This window comes from Ammospiza caudacuta, chromosome 27 (genome assembly GCF_027887145.1).
Source record: "Ammospiza caudacuta isolate bAmmCau1 chromosome 27, bAmmCau1.pri, whole genome shotgun sequence".
Lineage (NCBI taxonomy): Eukaryota > Metazoa > Chordata > Aves > Passeriformes > Passerellidae > Ammospiza > Ammospiza caudacuta.
This window is the reverse complement of record NC_080619.1, coordinates 2,767,276-2,786,975: the sequence shown is the minus strand read 5'-3', so window position 1 is coordinate 2,786,975 and position 19,700 is coordinate 2,767,276. Positions and strand designations below refer to the sequence as shown.

The window sequence follows — 19,700 nt, the reverse complement described above, 5'->3', positions numbered from 1 at the left end:
GCTGGAGAGGAGAAGCTCCAGGGAGAGCTCAGAGCCCTTTCCAGGACCCAAAGTGGCTCCAGGAGGGCTGCAGAGGGACTGGGGACAAGGGATGGAGGGACAGGACACAGGGAATGGCTCCCAGTGCCAGAGGGCAGGGCTGGATGGGAGATTGGGACAGAATTGTTCCCTGGCACAGGGCATCCCTGGATCCCTGGCAGTGCCCAAGGCCAGGCTGGAGCACCCTGGGACAGTGGAAAGTGTCCCTGCCATGGTGAGGGTGACACTGGGTGGGTTTAAAGTCCCTTCCCACCATTCTGTGACATTGAGAATCAGCCTGGCAATGTGCAGCTCCCCTCCAAACTCTGCATTTCTATAAGTAAGAATCTCTTTGTTTATGCACCTGTTTTTCATGGCAGCTTTGCCACAGGGAAAAAAGCATTTTTCACATGATCCAACACATTTTTTTTCAGCTGTTTCTGCAAATCCAGACTCCTCATGGAGTGAGGCAAAGGAAAAGTAGAAATAGGTCAGGTATTTAAATAAGATGTAGTTGTCTCTCTTCACAGCAAGTTGCCTTTTTTCTGCCTGTGTGAATTGTGCTAATGTAGCAGGGAATAAAGAGAACAAAGGGAAGCAGAAGTGCCAGCGTTTTCATTCTGGCATTGCAGCTTCAGAGCCCTTTACTTTGCAGAAGTGATACTGAGACCACTCTGGAATATCTCAGCAAATGCTCCTGAAATAATAACCCTCAAATTGCCTGCTCAACCTCTCTGAATACATGAAATCCACTTAAAACCCTGCCTGTCATTTCTGCTGTCACATGAAAAATTGATTTCCCGGCTCTGAGCCTCGTCCTTGGTGCCTTGCAGTGTCATGAATGCATAATATTAAGGAGACACAGGGAAATTTTTGTGCTCTCAGGAATCATCTGGCTTGAAATGCAGACAACAGGCTGCCCTTGGTCGTTTGAGGTGGGTTTGGATTTCTCAGCTTGGCTCTGTGTTCCAGGAGTGCCTGTGGCTGGTGCCACCCTCCTGCCAGGCCTGCTGTCACCTCAGCTTAGGCTGCTCTCCCTGCTCCTGCTCCTTGGAGAGGAATCCACAATGAAAATCCCCTTTTTTAAATATCTGCACTAATGGCAGGACTTGGTTCCTTGAGTTTAAAGTTTTGTGATGGAAGGAAAATTTTCCTTTCAAAGCTGCCCCAGCCTTTGTTCTCCCCAGGCTTTGTGTTTCCAACCCCAGTGCTCCCAAGCAGAGCAGGGATGATTTCCGTGATTTCCATCATGTCTGAAATTTGATTAGACTCAAAGTGTGTCACTGGAGTGCTGCAGTGCTGATCCAGAGGTGATGTCAGGGCTGGTTTGAGCTGGGCTTTCCCTCATGGGCAGTTGGAAGAAGCTTTTCCCTTCATTGTAGGAGCAGGGACTGCTGCAGCCCCATCATCCTCACTCTTCCTTCCTGCCCATCCACCTCCTCATTCCCTGCTGCAGTTACTGCTCCTCTTGTCTTTTCTGCCCTGGAATTCTCCTCAGTGCCCATCCATCCCCATCCTTTGTGTTGAGGGAGAGGTCAGATTTCCTCAGGACCCTTTACATTGTTGGGGAATTTGGGTGTAGATGAGATTCACCAGCCCCCAGCACCCCAAGAACAGCTGTAACCTGTGCAGACATCCCTCAAACACCATCCCAGGAGCAGCAAACCCCAAAATGCTCTGAGAACCTTCAAGATCTGGGTTCTTCCTCCTGACAGCCCTGGGCTCTGCTCAGGGATTTTCCAGCAGCACCAACCTCAGTCCAAGCTGCTCCTTGGCTTTCTCCTGGTGTGTTTAACCCTTTTTGAGCCCTGTCTTCTCTTCAGGCTTCTCCAAAGGGCTCTGGGTGTGCTCCTGCCCCCGGAATCAGAGGTTCAGAGCTGAAGCCTCGCTGATGATAGAGCAATGAGAGCTGTGCCCTGAGTTCCCTGACTTTGCAGCTTCCCCTTCTGCCTTCACCCCCAGCCTGGCCCTTCCCTTCCCTGCCATTCTGCAGAGCTGGGGACGTGGTTTTATCTTTTATCCTGCCACGTCCTGCCCATCCCAGGGGGGACAGCACAAATCCCGGGGGTGGGACAATCCCTGTGCCCAGCGCTTCTCCTTCTGGCCGTTCTTAAGAGGAGGGACCTCAGCATCAGGTTAAAAGCCTGTCATTAATTGAAGGATGATTCAGCTGAAGTGTCACCGTGTGGATGCAGGGAGAGGAGGAGGAGGAGGAGGAGGCGGCGCCTTCCTCGCTGGCCCCGAGCCAGCATCCCCCCCTCCCTGTGCGCTCCCATTCCGCAGCAATCCGCGGTTTAACAGCCAGGAATGAGCTGGGGGTGCGGCCAGGGTGGCCCTAAGGCCATGGGGGGATGCTCGGGGGTGTCACCCCCGTGTCGCGGTCCCCAAGGTCGCAGGGATGGAGAAAATCCCATCTGGAAAAATCCCCAGCAGCGCTCAGCACAGCCCCGTCTCCCTTCTCCTGCCGTTTCTATGTCCTCTGAAGCTTTAGCTAATTCCTCTCTCTGTTTCCATTAGAAAAGGAGAAAAATCTGGGTTTTCAGATCAGCTCTGCCAACAGAGGCGGCTGTTCCAGGCCAGCGGAGGGGAGTGAGACGTGTCCGGGGCTGACAGAGCGAGGTTCCCCGGGCCGGAATGTGCCCTGGGGCCGGCTCAGCTCAGCCCTGGGCCGGACTGAGCTGTCCGGAGCCCCGGGGAGCCGCTGCCACCGCTCATGATGTCACCGTGTCCTGCACTAAGTAGGTCACGGTGACACCGCTCAGTGCAGCGCTCTGCCACTGAAAACCCCTCCGAGAGGGGACTCGGAGCACATCCTGCTCATCCAGGGGTGATCCTGCTCATCCAGAGGTTATCCAGCAATGGGTGACAATAAATGAACCCACCCCGCCGCTCTGCACGGCCCCCTTGGCTGGCAGCACCGAGCATCAGATGGGATGCGGGAGATCCAGGTTGCTATGGCGACCCGGAGCTGCGAGCAGCGCTCTCCAGCATCCTTCCATCATCCTTCCTTCATCCTTCCAACACCCCTCCATCATCCCCCCAGCCCCCCCGGCTCCCCTCATCCCCCCACAGCCAGCACACACGGCTGGGGTGCTCCCCAGGGTGGCAGAGCCCTCCGGGCACATTCCCAGCTCGGCTTCAATGTGTGTGGAATTTCAGGGAGCTGAGCTGTCTGTCATGCTCACATTGAGCTGTTCTGGGATGTGCCAACCCTGCTGCCATCCCCTGTGCCTGGTCACAGCCCTGCTGCTGCTGTCCCCGTGGTTTCCAGTCCCTGAGCTGGTGATTTCAGCACAGCAAATTGTCCTCTCTTATCCCTTATCTCATATCCCTCTTATCCCAGGTTTCAGCTGCTTCCTGCAGTTTCACTGGCACAGGTGGATCCCAAGGAATAATGAGAAAAAAAGCAGGGAATTTCAAAGGTGTCCATGCTATTTGTGTTCCTGTCATGATTTTGGGTGATCTCTGGGAAGCTCAGTGGCTGCTTCCCCCTTGTTGCCAGGCTCTAAAAATATCCATTGAATTCACAGCCCTGCAGTGGGAAAGGCAGAGCTGCTCATCCCTGGAGGTTTTTTGTGTACCAAAGTGAGAGCACAGCTCCTCTGTGCTGTTGTTTTCCAGTGTAAAGCATCCATCAGCTGTTCCAACACTCCTTGCTACTCCAGAGTCATTGCCTCTTGTAAATCTGAGTGGAAAACAGATGAATAATCCACACCTTTGTCCTCTGCACCAACCCCCTGCACTTCACAGTCTTGCAGATGTTGAACAAACACATCCCAGGTGCCTGAAAGGTGCTGGATTCCCTTCAAAGTAATTTTTGGGGGGAATTTTTACCTTCCTTAAACTTCAGCTGGCAGGATTTGATCAGCAGCTGCTGAACAGTCCAGGAGCATCCTTTGAGGGGGGACTTTGCAAATGTGCCCCAGTAAATGTGGGGTGGTGAATTCATGGGGCCATGGCAAGGACCAGCACTGGGAAGAGAATACAAGGAAAGATTTTTGCTGTTTCTCAGCCTGCCCAGGGGTTGAGCCCATGATGTCCCAAACAGGAGTCAGCTCTGTGCTCATCCTCCTAAGTGCTCTTATTTTATTTATGTGCTGGTGCATTTCTAATGCCAGGCTCTTGGCATCACCCCCCATGTGCTGCTTTCCTCTGCTCCAGCCAAGCACTTGGAATCGTATTTTTGGCATGGTGGTTTTTATAAAATATGGAACACTCCAGCATCCTGAGGCCACGGATGAGCTCTGACTCCCCAAAGCTCTGCCAGGCTCAGAATAGCTCTGAGATGTGACTTCACTGAGGCTGCAGAAGAAGCTGCAGCTCATCCCTGCAGGGTGGGGCTGGGGAGCAGCAAATGGGGCTGGGATGTGTCCCCATTGTCCTCCCTGCTGGCACTGCCCTGGCCCAACCCTCCCCACTCTTTCCCTTCCCTTCAAACATCCAAATTACATTGAATTCTGAGTGAATTTAATGCACAGAATCATTCAGCACTTTGGATTGGAAGGGACCTCAAAGGTCATGGAATCCACCCCCCATTCCTGCAGTGTGTCAGGGATCAGGGAAGGGGCACTCTGTGGGTTTTAGAGCTCCCTTTGGGGGTTATGTGGCAGGGTGGGGGCTCTGCCAGGGTGTTCCATCCCTCATCCATCAGCCCTGGCTGTCATGGGGGCTGGGAGCTGCCTCCACCTCAGGGGATTGGGAATTTTTTGTTTTGCCTGCTGGAGGAAATGAAATATTTAACACAATATTGGTGCTTTTTTAACTGGGGTTTTTTTTTAGCTCCTTCATTACTGTAGGTTCCCAGGAAATTCCCTGTTGAGTGAGCCTGTGTTTTTCCTCCACAAAACCCCTGACCAGCTTCAGGGAGTGCTCATGGGGGATAAATGGCATCAGGCACTGGAAGCTGATGGCACAAGGGTGGGAAAACCTGAGACTTCTCTTTGAGTTTCATCCAAAGAAGAATTCCCAGAACTGAGGGAATCTGGAGCCTCCTGTGCTGGGTGGGCAAGGAAGGGGGAAATTTATCCATTGAATGGTTTGAATTGGGAATTTATACATGGAATGGTTTGGAATTTATACATGGAATGGTTTGGGTTGGGAATTCATACATGGAATGGTTTGGGTTGAGAGGGAAATTTATCCATGGAATGGTTTGGCTTGGGAATTTATACATGGGATGGTTTGGGTTGGGAGGGTAATGTATACAGGGAATGGTTTGGAATTTATACATGGAATGAGTTGGGTTGGGTTGGGAATTTATGCATGGAATGGTTTGGGTTGGGAGGGGAATTTATGCATGGAATGGTTTGGGTTGGGAATTTCTCCATGGAACGGTTTCGGTTGGGAATTTATCCATGGAATGGGTTGGGTTGGGAGGGACCTTGTGCAGGGATATCTCCCACCAGACCAGGCTGCTCCAAGCCCTGTCCACTCTGGTCTGGGGTGAATTAATAATCCCAGAGGGGTAACGAGCTCCAGGCCTGGTTTTAGCTGAGCTCAGGTCCAGCTGGGCCAGGCCTGGGGTTCAGGGGGTTCAGGCAGTCAGGGCTGGCCCTGGCTCAGCAGGAGGATGGAGCTTGGCTGAGGTTGGGATCCCTCTCTTGGGTGTTCCATGGTAGCAACAGGGACATTCCCTGGGTGTTTCCACTCTGCCCATGCAGTGACACACACAGTGATGGGTCAAACAACTTTGGGGGCTTTCCCAGCACAAAATATTGCTTTGGGGTGCAGCCCCATGGCTGGGACCTGCCTCATGAGCCCCCCTTGGGCTGTTTGGGGGTTTCACAGCAGCCTGGCTGTTGGGAGGAGACCCCCTGCCCCATCACCTCAGGATGCTGTGCCAGGAGCACCTAAACCAAAGGGGTTTGCAGAAATATTTCCCAGCTCTGTGGCATTCCCAGCTCTCCCTGTGAGGGATGATTCCCAGCTCCTAAATCAGTGAGGAGGGAAGTGCAGCTCACAGACTGATCTAGGACCTCCCAGCCTCAGGATCAATGGCAATAAATGCACTTTAGGAATGAGAGAGCCAAATATTTAATGGACTGGGGATTTTTATTTAAGGTTTTTTTAAATGGAATACTATTTTATGTAGTTAAATAAACATCATATAATTTTATTATAATATAGTTATATCATCATAGAACTATATATTAATTATATTATATTATATTATATTATATTATATTATATTATATTATATATTATGTTAGAACTAGAATATATCACATCATATATATAATATATAATATTTAACATGTAATATATAATATATAATGTATAATATATAATATATAATATATAATATATAATATATAATATATAATATATAATATACAATATACAATATATAATATATAATATATAATATATAATATGATATATAATGTATAATGTATAATGTATTATATATTATATATTATATATTATATATTATATATTATATATTATATATTATATATTATATATTATATATTATATATTATATATTATATATTATATGTGACATGGTACATATTATATGTGACATGTTACATGTTATGTGTTATATATTACATGTTACATGTTATATGTTATATATTACATATTACATGTTATATGTTATATATTTATATTACATATTGCATATTACATATAATGTATTAATATAATATGTAATATATAGTATAAATTAGATCTATTATAGATATGTAAATAGAAATATAATATAATATAATATAATATAATACAATATAATATAATATAATATAATAATTTTTATATAAATATTTAATGCTCATCTCAACCAAAGGGGAAGGAATACACCTGAATGTGCTGCAGACACATCATGGCAAAGGCCCAGCAGTGTTTCTTGTTTCATCCTCCCCAACATTGTGGCAGCTGCTGTCCTCTCAGGAAAGTGGCTTTAATGGCTCAGACAGGACTCAAAGGGCCCATCTCAGTGCAGCTGGCTTGGCTCTGCCTTGCCCTGTGCATGGGACACGTGTGACACTTTGCACTGTGTCATCAACAGTTCCTGTTGCTCATTAAAAGGGAAAAGCAGCGTTGTTGTCACAGCTCAGCAGGTGATGATGAAATTCGTGTCACCCAGCAGCTCCCAAAGCCAGGCTGTGCTGTGCTCTGCCATCCCAAAGGGCAAGGCTCAGCCAGAAAGGCTTGAAAGGCCCTTCTTAAGTGCAGGGGTTGAGTTCTCAGCTCACAGTTTAGCCTGGTGCTTCTGCTGCACATTAAAAAATCCCTTCTGAACAGGCACTTCTGGCAGCCTCTGAGGTGATCTGCCTGAGCACACAAAAGAAATACACTGTAAATATTTGCTGGTTTTGAAGATGGAAAAAAAATTCAGTGTCTCAAGTGTCACTTGAGTGCAGATACTGGTGAAAAACCACACGGTGAGGAGGCAGCTGTGCTCAGCTCAGTGACCTTTCCCAGCATCAGAATGCCTGCAGCAGCTGCTCTGACCTTTGACTATGGAAATTCTCCTTTTGATCCTGACTTGACATCCCCTTGATTCGTGTCTGACTTTCTTTGTAGCCTCTTTTCCGTGGCTTTGATCCATCCTAATGTCTGATTCTGGCAAGGCCACCTGGCTCTGAGGAGCTCTGAAAAGCCACAGAGGAACATCCTGTGAGCCCTGAGAGGCTTTCACAAGGCAGGTTTTGCAAAGCCCTTGTGGTTTCAGAGGTTTTCATCTCTCTCATGGCACGTGTGAGTCACAGCCTGCCTCTGTGTGTGTGTGTGTGTGTCTGTCTGTCTGTCTGTGTGTGTCTGTGTGTGTCTCTGTGTCTGTGTGTGTGTGTCTGTGTGTGTGTCTGTGTGTCTGTGTGTGTCTGTGTCTGTGTGTGTCTGTGTGTCTATGTGTGTGTCTGTCTGTCTGTGTCTGTGTGTGTCTGTGTGTCTGTGTGTGTGTCTGTGTGTCTCTGTGTCTGTGTGTGTGTGTGTGTGTGTGTACATCCCCTGCAGTCACAAAGGGCTCCTGTCTGGTTCCTCCTCTCTCAGGAAGGTGTGGGGTGAAGGGAGCTGCCTGAGCAGGGTGCAGAGGGGCTCTCAAGCAGCCCAGCAGCCAAGGCAAGAAGGAAAGAGGGTGTTAAGCTGTTTCTGGATCACACAGGACTGTAAATTGTTGCTTTGAACCTTTTACAAGAGCCAGGGTGTTCTAACAAGACCTGGATGGGGAAAGCCTCTTCTCTAATTTTCTCCCTCTGAGAAGGATGGGGAGTGCCAAGGAGTCACAGGGATGATGCTGTCAAAATCATCTGAGTTACATATTATGAAATTTATGCTCTGAGTTGTAAGAGCTTAAATGAGAGATGCAGGACTCCAGGTGGCTCTCCAAAATGCAGTTTATTGTATCCAAAATGCAGTTTATTCCACCCAAGACATTACAGCAGTTCAGGGTTGTGGCTGACAGAGCTGTACCCACAGCTGTCAGCTCCAGAGACCCTTAGTTTAGGTCACAATGCATTCTATACTTTTCATTTGGTTACAATGCATTCTATACTTATCTTCGCTGAGCATCTTCACACAGTAGAACCAATCTATACCTTAACTTTTATCTCTAGCCTATCATAACTACTGTAATTACCATATTCATGTTACTGTTCTCCAATCACTAAAAGTCAGTACATTACAGTTTAAGCTGGAAGTTGCTTTTCAGTTTTCTTGCAGTGGAAAATTCTGAGACCTTTTTTCTACTTACTTGTTTACCTGTGTTATCTTCCTGCTTGGTAAAAACATCTTCTTGTTTGAGGTGGGTTTATCCTTTGCTCTAAGTCATTAAAACTCTTGCTTCCATCTCTATTCCTTCATCAGACTCTGCATTTAAAAATCTTTCTGCCAAGCATCTGTGAGACTTTCTTGTCAAACTTTCATCCTTCCCAACATGGAGTGTGTAAATCTCTTCTGGCAGTGGGACCTGGTGCTTTGGAGCTGCCACAGTTGAGATGTGGGAGAGGCAGAGCTGCAGCTCTGGAATGAAATATCCACCCAGGATTATTGATATGTGATGCCCTTTGTGTCGTGGCTCCCTGGGACAGTGACTTTGGGATTCTTGTGGGCACATGAAGAGTGGCAGCTCCCACAGGCTGGGGACAGGGGGGACACAAAGGGCACACAAGCTCTCAGTGCAGGTTTTGCTCCTGTACCCCTTGGGAATTCAGCTATTCCTGTTTGTCTCTGCTGAAGCTGTTGTGGGAATAATTTTCTCAGTAGTTTTTCTTCGAGCCCATTTCCCTCAGTATCATTGCTCTGCAAGCTGCAGAAACCCACAAGTGCTTGGGTGAGATAGACCCTGATCCCTGCCCTGCCCTGCCAGCCCAGCCTGGGCCCTGAACCCTCTTGAGACAACACTTATCTGTCCCCAAATGTCACTTGTTGTACCTCAGATATGTCCTTGTTTATTACCCATCTTATATCCAGTGGCTTTTTACACCCTGCTCAAGAAATTCCTCCCTGTGAGGGTGGGCAGGCCCTGGCACAGGTTATTCCATGGATGCTCCATCCCTGGCAGTGCCCAAGGCCAGGCTGGACAGGGCTTGGAGCCACCTGGGACCGTGGAAGGTGTCCCTGCCATGGCAGGGGTGGCACCAGGTGTGAAAAGGCACAGACAAATCTCACTTCCAATCAAACTTGAGCTGAAAAATGAATTTTCATGGCATAAAACCTTTGGGGACTTTGGACAAAGGATGGAGGGACAGGATACAGGGAATGGCTCCCACTGCCAGAGGGCAGGCATGGATGGGATATTGGGAATTGGGAATTGTGCCCTGTGAGGGTGGGCAGGCTCTGTCACAGGTTATTCCATGCATGCTCCATCCCTGGCAGTGCCCAAGGCCAGGCTGGACAGGGCTTGGAATCACCTGGGGTAGTGGAAAGTGTCCCTGCCATGGCAGGGGTGGCACTGGATGGCAAAGGCAGAGAAAAGCCCCATTTCCAATCAAACTTGAGCTGGAAAAGGAGTTTTCATGGCATAAACTTGTCCCACCACCTTTTGGGGACTTTGGGCAGGGGATGGAGGAACAGAGGGGCAGGGAATGGCTTCCCTGTACCAGAGGACAGGGATGGATGGGATATTGGTAAGGAATTGTTCCCTGGGAGGATGAGAGGCCCTGGCACAGGTTATTCCATGGATGCTCCATCCCTGGCAGTGCCCAAGGCCAGGCTGGAGCCCCCTGGGACAGTGGGAGGTGTCCCTGCCATGGCAGGGCTGGCACTGGATGTGGTTGAAACTTAATGGTCCTGAAGGTTCCTTCCAACGCAAAGCATTCCATGATTTTATGACTCCATCATTGTCACCTCTCTGTCACCACACATGGCCTGGAGAGCTGATTTAACCTTCCCTGGAATTTTCATATCCCTGTTTGTCTCCTTAGCTCTTGTTAGGAAGCAGAGCGTTGAAAATTGCCTTTTTTTAGACCTCTTGAGTTTCTCTCTCCCTGCTTCCTGTGTTTTTTCTTCATGCAGAATATAGCTGCTGCTTTTTTGGGCTCTTTTCTGCAGCCTGCCTTCATCTGGGAGCCTTTTCAATGTTTTTTTCATGGCCGAGCCCTCTCAGAGGCTGAGGCCAGGATCCAGGTGAGGCTAACATGAGGTGTCACCATGATGGGCTGTTCTCCATCCTGCCCCTCACATTCCTCACATCTTGTGTGCAGCTGCAGCCTTCCTTGGAGCCAGAGGATCACAGAATATCCTGAGCTGGAACCCAACCAGTGAGCCCACAGTGCTGCTGCCTTTCCAGAGAGAGGCCTTGCTCTAAACTCTGGGAAGGTTTGATGGTTTAAAGCAATCCCCTTTGGAATCCATCCCAGTGGGTTCATTGCTGCTGAGCCCTCATTTCACACTTGGTTGCACACTTGGTTGAAATCCCTCTGGTTTGTTGTCATGAAAATCAGGCAATTACTGTGCTGGCTTTGCCATCTCTACCCAAATCCTGCTGCTGAAAAGAGCTCATTTCCCACTCTGTCCATGGGACAGCAGCTCATTTCAAAATCCTGGGAAAGCTTCACAAAGCCCTGTTCCATTGGAGCCCTGGCAGGGATGGGGCTGCAGCTCTGGTGCTGCCGTCCCTGGGTTGTTCCCATTTCCCCATCCCTGGTTCTGTGTTCCCAGTTCCCATTTCCCCATCCTGGTTCTGTGTTCCCAGTTCCCATTTCCCCATCCTGCGGTGCTCCCACTGGGGAATGTCTCATCAATGACTCTTTGCTGTGTTCTCATCCTGTAGCTCCTTCCAGGGCATTCCAGCTCATCTGGGCTTGTTTTTGAGTGTGGAATCATGGAATGGTTTGGGCTGGAAGGGACCTCAAAGCCCATCCAGTTCATCCCCTTTCCACTTCCCACTACCCCATGTTGCTCCAAGCCGCATCCAAGCTGGCATCTCCTGTATTTACATTTATTTAACAATACACTTGTTCAATTTCTCAGCCTTACACGTCTTGTCCTCACCAAAACTGCCTCTGATCTTTCTGCTCTCCTTCCCTTCCCCATTCCCTTCCCACCACGTGCTGGTGCTGTCTCTGTGCTCTGTGCAGCTCTCACAGATGTCTGTGGCCATTTCTGTGCCACTTGCCTTGTGTTTCCCCCGAGGTGCTGGATGAAATGCTCACTCAGAACTCTCACATTTCATGGGCCAGTGATCTGCTTCCACTCAGAGCCCTCCTTTCCCTGCTCCTTTCCCTTTTGCCAGCATTCCCCCAGTGCCTGCTCAACTCCTGCAGTGGCTCAGGGGCTGCTCTGGCTCTGGGTTGTATGTCCCACACACATGGGAGGTGTCCCACACACATGAGAGGTGTCCCACACACATGGGAGGTGTCCCACACACATGGGATGTGTCCCACACACATGGGAGGTGTCCCACACACATGGGAGGTGTCCCACACATGGGAGGTGTCCCACACACATGGGATGTGTCTCACACACATGGGATGTGTCCCACACACATGGGATGTGTCTCACACACATGGGAGGTGTCCCACACACATGGGATGTGTCCCACACACATGGGAGGTGTCTCCCTGCTCACATGGGGCTCCCAGCACAGCTTTTGCCTCCTCCTGTGAGCCAGGAGATCAAGGGCAGATGGGGAGGAGGAGAATTGCCCCAGTCCTGCAGGGTTCACTGGGCCAGGAAAAGGCAAAGAGCAGCCCCAGCCTGGGCTCAGCAGCTGTGGCTGGTACTGCTCAGCTGTAGGAGAGGCTGTTTCCACCCTAAAATATTCCCTGTGTTGTGTGAAGAGCTGATTTTGTAGAAAGCACAAACACCTTGGTGTTTCTTATAGAATAATAAATAATATAATTATATAATATAATAATATTTTATATAATATAATATATAATATACATCAAATATATCATGTATATCATATATATAATATTATACATGTAATTAGAATATAATATAATTAATATAATATAATATAATATAATATAATATAATATAGTATAATATAGTATAATATAATATAATATAATGTAATATAATATAATATAATATAATATAATATAATATAATATAATATAATATAATATACCTTGGTGTTTCTTATATAAGAATAAATAATATAATTCTATAATATATTATATTATATTATATTATATTATATTATATTATATTATATTATATTATATTATATTATATTATTATTATACGTATTATATTATATAATGTAATAATAAAATAAACACCTTGGTGTTTATGATGAACCAAAATCACTGTGCTTCATCCCATACAGACATTCCCACGTGGCTCCCTCATCCCTGGCAGGGTAGGAGCAGTGCTGGATCCTGACTTCCCCCAGAATCTCTTTCCCTGTTCCATCCTTCCAGCAGCCTCAGGGGTGCTGGGGCTGGGTCCCTTCTCTGCAGTGCTCAGCACCCACACCCTGCTGTCCCTTGGGGTGGGGTTATTGCCCAGGAGGAGCCCAGGAGCAGCAGCACCATCACATCCATCCCTTTGTCCTGATGGACTTGACTTCACCAGGGCTTGGGGAGGAGCCAGGGCTGGACTCAGCCCCAGCAGTGCCACAGGGGATCCCTGAGGGGTTTGGGTGGGGAGGGACCTCAAATCCCATCCAGTTTCACCCCTGCCATGGGCAGGGACACCTCCCACTCTCCCAGGGTGTCCCAGTGTCCAACCTGGTCTTGGGCACTGCCAGGGATCCAGGGGCAGCCCCAGCTGCTCTGGGCACCGTGTGCCAGGGCACAATTCCTCATTCCCAATCTCCCATCCATCCCTGCCCTCTGGCAGTGGGAGCCATTCTCTGTGTCCTGTCCCTCCTTGTCAAAGTCCCCAAAAGGTGGTGGGACAGGTTTATGCCATCAAAACTCCTTTTCCAGCTCAGGTTTGATTGGAAGTGGGGCTTGTCTGTGCCTTTGCTGCCCTCAGGGTCCTGCTGAGCATCACTGATCTCCAAAGGGTATTTCTGTTGTGTGTTGCCCTTGTCTATGAGACTTTGTTGTCATCCAGGGTTGTTCTGCTCCATCTCCATCCCAGCCCCTCCCTTTGGGATCTGAGTTCAGCAGGAGCTCAGGGAGCAGCTCCCATCCAAGCAGTGATGGATGGGGAGGTCTGGCTCTGCTTTCCCAGCTGCTGCAGCAGCTGTTCCCTCCCTTGGGGCCCAGAGCAAACCTGGGCTGTGCCACTGCTGCTCCAGGGGCCAGGCTGGGCTGGAAACCAGAGGGAATTTCCTTTTCCTGCCCCTCCCTGGCCTCAGCCCAAGCTCTGGAGCAGTGGCCAAGAGCCCTGAGGTGCAGCAGGTCCAGCTGGGGCTGGTGGCAGGGCTGGTGGCCCCAGCAAGGACACCAAGGAGGGTTTGTCAGCCCTGAGCACTCACAGATCCCTGGGGATTGCTCCATCCAGGAGCTGCCCTGCTCCCCCAGATGAAGCTTTAAGGCTGAACCCAGACATGGAGAAAAGTAGCAGGTGATGAGTGAGCAAGGTGGGATATGGGCATCAGAGAGGAGCAGGGAAATATTAATTTAATGGGATTGTCACACATGGGAAGGATCAGAGCATGTTCTCCAGATCCCTCCATGCCAGGACAGCATTGGCTTCACTCAGATCTGTGTTCAGCTGATTCTCCTCATCCCAGCAGGAGCTGAGACCCAGCCTGATGCAGCTTCCTGCAGGTCCCACAGCCACAGGGCAGCAGGAGCTCCAGATTCCCAGGTCCTGCTTGGGGTCAGAATTCAGATTATTGAGGCTCTGTCTTGGTTTGGAAAGCCAGGAGTCTGCTAAGGAAGGCAGGAGCCTCCCCTGAAATGGAGAATGTAAACCCTCCCCACCCCTCCAACCCTGCTGTAAATTTTAAATTAAGGGGCTCTCAGGCAAAAATATGGGAGCAGGAAATAACAGTTCTTTAATAGGGAAAAAGAAAATAAATAAAAGGGTAAAATAAACAATGCAGTGCACTAGAACAACACTGACAGAGTCAGAACCCAGCCTGACACCCTGTGGGTCAGGGTGTTGGTGGCAGTGCCATTGGAATTGTGGCTCAGCCCTCCTGCAGGGTCAGGGGTGGTTCTGCTGGAGCAGGGGGATCTGCAGAGAAGGATGTATTCTGCCTCTGAAGATCCAGTGGAGAAGAGGCAGCTGCTGTTCCTCTGGGGAATCCAGTGCAGAAAGCCGTGCTGGTGTCTCAGAACCTCTGGATTATATCTGGGCAGCAATGCTTGGCTCCTCCCTCTGGGCTCACATCTCCCAGTGGGATGTTACAGTTCTTATCAGCCATGCAGGGACATTCAATAGCTGTTATCAGCAATGTCCCCTCCCAGGGAGGTGTGAATGTGGTCACTCAAAGAGAGAGATAAGGCAAACTGCCCACTTGACAAAGGTAATCTGCCATACAGATGGTAATGGAAACATCTTGCATTGCAATCTGGAACAGGTTCCTCTCCCCAGATCCTCTGAACTTGCTGTGGGACAGGAAAAATCCTCCACCCTTATCCCTGTTAGGGACACTTGGTGCTGGAGCTTTTCCCAAGAAGCCTCTGAGAGGCTCCTCTGGGTGTGCAGCTCACTCCTCTAAGACACAGCAAAAATAGCAGCCTAAGCTGGGATTGCAGCCTCAGCTCAGCCAGGCAGGAGTAAATAACATTAAATACCTGTAAGAACATTAAATACACGAGGGCTTTGTGTGCTGGGCCCTGCCAGCCCCTTCCACCAGCCAGGCATTGTTATGGAAGTGGTGAAAAGCTGAATTTGGGAACTGCAGCTTAAGGGATGTGACACCACCTGAAGAGTCTGTTCATGGAAATGGAGTAAAAACTGCACAGAGGATTTGGGCTGTGGCAGTGGAAATGCTGGAATAGCTCACACAAGGCAGGACCTGGGGTCTGGGAGCCAAACACAGGGAATGGGATCCCAGCACATCCCCCTGGAGCATCCAGAGAGGCAGCAGAGTCAATGTCAACCATTCTAAACCACTCAGCATTATACTAAAAATGCTGGAAATGTGGGAATTTGAAGTGTGGGTGAGGCCACAGGAGAGAATTCCCAAAGGCCAAGTCCTTGGATAGCTCTTCCCGCTGGTGGTGGCTCGTGGAGATGGATCTGCTTCAGGATTTTCCTCTCCTGGGGGATCTCTGGGGGTTCTTGGCTGGTCCCAAGGGATCGTGGCTGGAGCTGGGCCCCATCAGCTTTGCCTCAGCTTCATCCCAGCCCCTGGAGCAGCCAGGCCATCAGTGGGGCCATGGCATTGCTGGGTGCTTCCCTTTCTTCATGGAAAGGGCTTGTGAGCACTGACACAGCTGCCCAGGGCACGTGGAGGTGGCACTTGGGGACACGGATCAGTGGTGGCCTTGGGGGAACAGTTGGGCTTGGTGATCCCAGAGGGCTTTTCCCACCTGAATGATTCCATGATTTATGATTTCTCTGCTTATGGCACAAGGATTTTATTTGGGATTTGGAGCAGGGGCCTTATGGCCTTTAGCAAAGGGGGACATTCGTGCCAGCCATCCTGGCCCTGCTGTCCTCATGTCCCCACTGGCAGTGACCCCAACAGCCACACAAACCAATGTGGGGGACAGAAAGTCCTGATCACTCATGGGAGTCATGTTTAGTGCCAAAACTGGGTTAGGGGGTTCAAAAGCTGCAGGGACAGGGTTTTGTCCCAGCCAGTTTGGTCTGTCTGTCTGTCTGTCTGTCTGCCTGTCTGTCTGTCTGTCTGTCTGTGAGGGAATTGGGAACAGCCACCACCCCATGTGTGATTCCTTCCTCTGTTCCAGGCTGTGTTTCAGCCTGAGCTCAGCCCAGGGATGTCCCTGCCACTGCTGCAGGCACAGAGCTGGTGCCAGGGCTGGTGGCATGGGGTGCCCAGGGGTCACTGCAGGGCATTCAGGGGCAGTGCCCGAGCTGGCAGCAGCCCCTGGGCCCTTTGGCCTGGTCTGTGCCCTGCCCATGGAGCTGAGGCCTCCCACAGGATCCCAATCCAGAGGTTGAGGCTTCACAAGGCCAGAGCTGGGCTCAGAGCTCAGGCCTGGCTTAACACAGTTGTGGCTTGGCTGCAGGATGTGCCTGACCTGAAAACACCCATCCCATCTGTGGCCACCCCATCCCATGGATCCCATCCCATGGATCCCATCCCATCCCAACCTGTTTGTTCCACCCCATCCCATCTGCTCTGTCCCATCCCATCTGCCTCATCTTGTCCCTGCCCACCCTGTCCCATCCTGTCCTGCCCACTCTGTCCCATATAATCCAGTCTGCTCCACCCCCTCCTGTCCAGTCTTGATTGTCCCATCTTGTCTCATCTTGTCCCATCTGCATTGGCACATTGTGTCATTCATGTCCCACCCCATCAGCCTCTCCTGTCCATCTCACCCTGTCCTGTGCCATCCCTCCATCCTGTCCTGTGCCATCCCATCCCATCCCATCCCATCCCATGGATCCCATCCCACCCCATGGAACCCACCCCATGGATGCCATCCCATGGATCCCATCCCATCCCATCCCACTGATCCCATCCCACCCCATCCCATGGATCCCATCCCGTCCCATGGATCCCATCCCATCCCATCCCATCCCATCCCATCCCATCCCATCCCATTGATCCCATCCCATTCCATCCCATGGATCCCATCCCACCCCATGGATCCCACCCCATGGATCCCATCCGATTGATCCCATCCCACCCCATCCCATGGATCCCATCCATTCCCGTGGATCCCATCCCATGGATCCCATCCTGTCCCATGGATCCCATCCCATCCCACCCCATGGATCCCATCCCCTCCTGACCATGTCCCTCTGTCCCCCAGGGAGAAGCGCTCCCTGCACGTCTCTGTCACCAACCCGGTGCAGTGCAGCCTGCACGGCAGGAAATGCACCGTGTCCGTGGAGACCAGGATCAACCAGCCCCAGCCGGATTTCACCAAGCACCGCTCGGGCTTCGTGCTCTGCGTGCCGGGCAATTAGCGGCTCCTCCCTCCCGGAGCGGGGCCGGGACCGCCCTCCTCCCGCCGGGATCCGCCGGGAGATGCTCGGCAGCGACCTAAAGGTGCCTAAAGCAGCCTCAAGAAGCTCAAGGTCTGGAAAACCCCAATTTCAGGGGTTTAGAAAAGCCAAATTCGCACGGAATGAAGACCTAAAATAGCTGGTGACTTCTTGTTCACATTACAAACCAGGCTGGAACATCAGGAGAGCGCTTCCTTTGGAATCAGTCTGAAAAAAAAAGAGTTTCTAGGTACTTCCACCACCCCTTCTTCCCTTTCCCACATTGATTCCTCAGCCTCTCTCCGCTTCTCCCTTCCATGCTCCTTCCCCTTGTGTCAGTCTTTGCAGCTTGATGCAGCCTCCAGAGGAGGAACCAAAGATGCCCAGCTCAGGGAGTCGGGTTCTGTAGGGCCAGATCCCACAGAACTGGGGCCAGGCTGGGCAGGGAGGGCTCCCTCCCACACTCCACACTCCTGCAGCCCCCAAGGTTCATGGAGACACCTCCAGAGCTGCTGCTTTCCCTTGGGAATTCATCAACCATCGAGGCACCTTGGCTGGACAGGGGACTTGCAGTGCAGGCCTGGATTCGTTAATCCTGCATTGCTTTTTTTGCCTTAATGACCCCTCCAAGGGCCTGGAGGAGGTGGGACCGTGTGGCCTTGCTGAATTTTGGATGATCCACGTGGCTTTGTGTCTGTGCCAGCGTCGGGGTGAGCCCAGGAGCAGGAGGAGTTTGGGGGGCCAAGCTTTGCACTATCCAACATGAACCTGGCACAGCCCCAGCTGCCAGCACCAGGCTCCTCTCCCTCCATGAGTTTTCCTGGCTCTCCCACAGTGGGCTGTGGGTTTTGGGGCGTTGGGCTCGTCCTGCCCAGCCCAGATAACCCCGAGCTCTGTGTTGATGGATCTCCTCGGTGGTTTATTCCCACTGTGCTGGGCACTGCTGTGGTTCCTGAGCAGCCCAGGCTGGTGGGATTTACATTGGGATTGTACATTGGGATTGTACATTGGGATTTACATTGGGATTGTCCTGGCACTGCTGGTCAGGTCAGGATTCCCAGCCCTGGAGATGGGGGTGCTGAGGGTGACCCCACCTCGGGGCCAGCAAAGGGGAGCAGTTGTTTGATGGAGCATTTTGGGAATTTGAAAGCCTGGAAGAGGCTCCTCAGGCACAAAGGTTTCCTGAAGCTGTGCCATGGACACGGGGCACGGGACAGGTCACTGCAGCCTTGGTGTCCCGCTGGCCAGGGAGAGACAGGGATGTGGAGCCTGAATGAGCACGGGGAGCCCCATGGCAGAGCTCCCCATTCCCATCGTCCCTGGCCTTGGACCTGCCCTGGGAGCATCCAGCACCCCCAGCCCCTCTCAGGGTGCAGCTCTGGGATGTCCCCTTGGGCAGGGGCTCCCCCAGACCCCCAGCACCAGCACAGGGCCAGGAGGTGACAGCGACAGCCCCGACCCCGCCAGGCTCACACAGCACCCCGGGATGACCCCCGGAACCTTCCAGCACCTCCCTGGACCCCAAACCAGCTCCTCTGGAGGGGCACCCCCAATGCCAAAGCCCGGGACCCCCCCGGCCGTGTCTGTGCCTTGGGATTTGCACTTCTCGCCTCCGGTCCCGGTGCAAACGTCCCCGCCCCGGGGTGGGATCAGCACTTTTGTCCCTCCAGGAGAATGGGGGGATGGAATCGGGATGGACAGCAAGGAATTGCAGCTTGGGAAATGATCTCCTACCATGAGATGGCAATATTGTATGTGATGAGATGTGTCTTATAAAATATATTATCTGTTCCTGCTCTGGTTTTATATATATATATATATAAAATATATATATAAATATATAAAATATATATATTCTTGGTTTTCCCATAAATTAACTATTTCTAAATTGAAACTTGGATTCTCAGCCGGGGGCAATAATGCAATGAACCTTTTTTTTTTTTTTTTTTTTTTTAATAAATCGCTGATATTTTATGTGTAAAAGAGCATTAAAAAACCCTACTATAATGGACCTGAATTTTGTTTACATAATTCACTGCAATAAATAATAAAAGAAAGCAATTAGCTCCATCCCACCGTGGCACTGCCCGTTCCTGATGATGCCCGGATGGATTTCCCAGTTATCTCAGTTATCCCAGTATCCCGATTTTCCCCCTCGGTGCTGCCGCTCTCCCACCACGGGGTGACCCCGGTAACGCGATTAAAGCGGCGGCTGCGTTAAATCTCTGTCGTCAACACAAATCCAACCTCCGAGGGCTGCGAGC

General features: G+C 50.5%; 1 protein-coding gene across 1 annotated transcript in view; it reads left to right on the top strand.

Annotated features, from left to right (window-relative positions):
- The window catches only part of MYO1D (myosin ID), a 174,351-nt gene extending 154,992 nt beyond the window's left edge, over positions 1 to 19,359 (top strand). Inside the window, exon 22 of the mRNA XM_058820485.1 lies at positions 17,262 to 19,359. Within this exon, the coding sequence (XP_058676468.1) occupies positions 17,262 to 17,418 (157 nt within the window). The 3' untranslated portion in view covers positions 17,419 to 19,359. The remainder of the gene's footprint in view (positions 1 to 17,261) is intronic.
- The last annotated feature ends 341 nt before the right edge of the window (positions 19,360 to 19,700 follow it).